This window comes from Montipora foliosa, chromosome 2, assembly GCF_036669935.1.
Source record: "Montipora foliosa isolate CH-2021 chromosome 2, ASM3666993v2, whole genome shotgun sequence".
Taxonomy (NCBI): Eukaryota; Metazoa; Cnidaria; class Anthozoa; order Scleractinia; family Acroporidae; genus Montipora; species Montipora foliosa.
Window position 1 is genome coordinate 10,594,396 of NC_090870.1, and position 3,894 is coordinate 10,598,289.

Sequence of the window (3,894 nt, forward strand, 5' to 3'; positions counted from 1 at the left end):
CACCACCTCCACAAAAGTAATTGAAAACACCAATTAAAAGTGCGATACGTGTTAACTTTACTCCCATGCAAACGGCAGCTTCTGCAGGTACCGGAGCAAAAATACGTAAAACAAAATAAACAAAAGACAGAAAACAAAACCTCAAGTGACCAAAAACACAATGCTGTCCGGTATCTGCAGAAAGACCTATGCAAACAATCGAAAATTTCAGTTTCCCTTAAGCTTATTAAAAGCCTTTTGGAGAGCCAATATATTTTTGTGAACTCAAATTTATTCGACAACGTTGGAACCATTTTTTGGCAACTAACGAAATGTAAGAGCGACAACGCGTACTCCCATGGTGCTAACAATGGTGGGATTTTTTAAAATAGAACAACGTATTAAAGTTCTCATCGATCAAGTTGAAAGTGGGACTATAAATAATGAGTGCATGTCAGCTCATCAATTAATAGCTCCCATATTATTATTGGGTACATATTCTAAAACTCAACAAACCGAATTAAACACGCGAATTCCGTGGAAAAGCTAATGCATCCGTGTTTGAAACAAACAAACACACATATCGGGTTAAGGAAGAAAGTAAACAAGATAATACTTTTTTCGAGTCTTACTTGAGCTAAGTCGAAATTAATCTGAAATTTGCATCTGAATATAAATTTAAAAGCCTTCACATTTAATGATAGCTGTGAAAAAAAAACATTTTCTTTGAATACGAACAAGCTTTATCCGTTCTCGTCTACAACTAAAAATTAAGCTCACTTTCAAATTTCAAAAAGTAAACTTATTACATCCCTCGCATTCACAATACTATTATTTGACGTCGTGTTTTTGCATACACCTGCGGCTTAATATTCGTCCCTTGTTTGGTGTCAATTACGACCGGATGAGATAATTGAAAACATGATTGAGAATGTAAAACTGACAAATCGACAAGCGCAAAGGGAACTGTGAAGTCAACTAAAAAGATTGTTCAATGAAATTGAAAAGAAAGACGGGCACGGCTAATTGAATGCAATGCCCTCCAACTTGGTCTAAACACATCTTCATGACGGAATGATCCATCTTTGAAGACTCATCTTTGTTTCCGTCAGAGATTCAGTTGACGTTTCGGCAGGGCAGCTCTCAACTGAAGATTCTGAATGTGAGGACAATATATTGAATATATAGTGAAGGCTTCAATCAGGCATTATGAACAAGTCACTGGCGAATCCGAGTTGTTTTTTCCTTACAATGAACATGGGCCAAACAGAAGCAACATTTATTGCAAATGTTGTTACGTGTATCCTGAACTCGCTGTTTTCTCCGACAACGTGTGCGGGAAATTTTATTATAGTATACGTGATTTGGAAGTCACGAGGCCTCCATTCGCCATCTTTTTTCCTTCTGGGTTGTCTTGCAGTTGCAGATTTCCTTGTTGGAGCAATCTGTCAGCCAACTTTAGTTGGTAGCAAAATAGCCGAACTTCAAGGAGATCCAAGCCTTATCTGTCCATTGAGAATGCTTCAATCCATGAGTGCGTGGATAACAGGCAGCGTATCTTTGTTCATTTTAACGCTTGTGTCCATCGATCGCCTTCTTGCTCTCACACTTCATTTAAGATACAATTCCGTTGTCACGGTTTCTCGAATGTGTTTCGCAGTTTTGCTGCTATGGATTGCCACTGCAACTACTGTATCATTGAGGTTTGCAGTTACCAACTGGCTAATAATCCCGTTACTATCACTGCTCATTACTTTTCTTGCCATTGCATTCTGCACCTACAAAATATTTCACCTCGTTGAAAGACATCGACGTCAAATACGCGAGCAAAACATGGCCATGAGCTTGGGTGCGAATGCGTCAAAAGAACTCAAATGTCGAAAATCAGCTGTGACTATTCTTTATGTTTATGGCTTGCTCCTAACGTTTTATATTCCATTGTTTGCAACGGTTCTTGCGGACAACATGATTGGGTATACTCGATCCGTGCAGATTGCATACGCCTTTTCCACAACGACTGTCTTCATCAACTCGTTTTTAAATCCAGTCGTGTACTGCTGGCGAATACGAGAGATACGCCAAGCTGTGGTTAGTGTGCTAAGAAGACCACAACAACGTTTATTAAACAGAAAGGCAAACAATTCTGTCCACAACCTGAATGGATCTGAAGGTTTTGATCAAAACAAACCGGAGGAACTAGAGGATTCACTGGAAAATTTGGACCATTTACAGACTTCATAAAATGTCTGTAAATAATAAATTTACAGACTTCAACACTTAACCTCATAAATATAAAATCTTTGTAAATTTATTTTACAGATATTTTACAGAGTTTTGTTGAGTAAAACTCTATAAAATGTCTGTAAAATGTTTCTAAATTATTGGAGCTACAACAAGAGGAAATACTTGAAATTTACATAAAATCTTGCAAAAATGTCTATAAATCGAAAATTTACAAAGATTTTACGCCGTTTGGTCATGTCCCATAAAATGTCTGTAAATTGCGCTCTATCATCATGCGTGTCCTGTCTAAGTTACCAAATGGTTTTGGATCTGTATGCCCTGTTCACGATGATTTTGAGTGTCGAATATTTATTACCTAATTAAATTATGTGGGAAACTGTTGAATTAGCCCTGCATGTTGCACTGAGTTCGGTTTATCAAAAGTTCGCCGGTTGCAACCTATAAAATGCCTATCGGTATGTGTTTTAATAGTTCGACTTGGATCAAGTCTTAGTCCCTGTTGATATGGAGAAAAGTTGTCCTCGGAAGATGGTCACCCTCCCAGCCGGGTCTTTAGCTAGCGTTTATGTGAGAAAAGAGCTAACCTTTTTCCCTGAGTTAAGAGCTGCCCGGCTCAGCTTCGATCATCAGGAGACTGGGAAGATAGCACTCGTGCATTCTCTCATCATCTTGCCTCGACCAAGTTGACTCAACTGAGCGAGCCAAAGTGTTTACATGGAATAAAGTTGGCCTGGCCAGGAGGGCGACCCGGCTACCGTTGACAAAGGGTGACCCGGCTAGGTGGGTTTCCCTTCTAGCCGAGCAATTTTTTTACTGGGTTGCCCTATGGGAAACCCAGTCGGAAAATAGGTAGATTTCCGTTTTAGTATTTTTTTCCGTGTCGGTAAAAGTCTTGCCTGTTACTCCCCTGGTGAGTGGTGTCTTTGTGCATAGAGCCTTCTGCGCGTATTTTCTTAGGATCGAGAGGGTAGTGGAACTGCGTAGATTTCTCTGGTGGACACAGTAGAATCATTAACTTAGCCTGCAATGGCGTCGAAAGTCATGCAACGCGAATGGCGTTTTAGTGGATCCTTAAACAAAATATACCCTTATGAAGCTCAATAATAGAAAATCAGTTGGATAAACTAGGCATGAATCTCAAAAGCGACGAGTACTGGACTTCGACAACAATCTATCGCCCAGTCGGAAAATGGGTAGATTATTATTATTTTTTTTATTTTCCGTGTCGGTAAAAGTCTTGCCTGTCTCTCCCTGCTAAGTGGTGTCTTTATGCATAGAGCCTTCTGCGCGTATTGTCTTAGGATCGAGAGGGTAGTGGGAAATGCGTAGATTTCTCTGGTGGACACAGTAGAATGATCAACGTAACCGGCAATGGCGTCGAAAGTCATGTAACGCGAATTGCGTTTTAGTGGATTTTTAAGCAAAATATACCCTTATGGAGCTTAATAATGGAAAGTCAATTGGATACTGAACAAGAAAGGCGCTGAAAAAAAAATCTGGAATCTTAAAAGCGACGAGTAATGGACTTCGACAACAGTCTGTCGCCCGTCGAGCCGTAATCAACTGTGAGATGTAGTTCTAATATTGTACGAGTGTGGTGTTTTGTACAACGCTGAAATCAAATGGAAAATTCTCTAGTAACTTATGGGTTTAACAAAACAGAGACTTGGA

General features: G+C 39.6%; 1 protein-coding gene across 1 annotated transcript; it reads left to right on the forward strand.

Moving 5' to 3' along the window:
• Positions 1-1,236: 1,236 nt before the first annotated feature.
• On the forward strand, positions 1,237-2,220 carry LOC137991156 (trace amine-associated receptor 1-like). The gene has a single exon (XM_068836271.1). The coding sequence runs from the start codon at positions 1,237-1,239 to the stop codon at positions 2,218-2,220; it is 984 nt and encodes a 327-aa protein (XP_068692372.1).
• Positions 2,221-3,894: the final 1,674 nt, after the last annotated feature.

What these genes read in the sequence shown, in the direction of transcription:
- LOC137991156 (XM_068836271.1), top strand. Translation starts at nt 1,237, where the DNA reads ATGGGCCAAACAGAAGCAACATTTATTGCAAATGTTGTTACGTGTATC.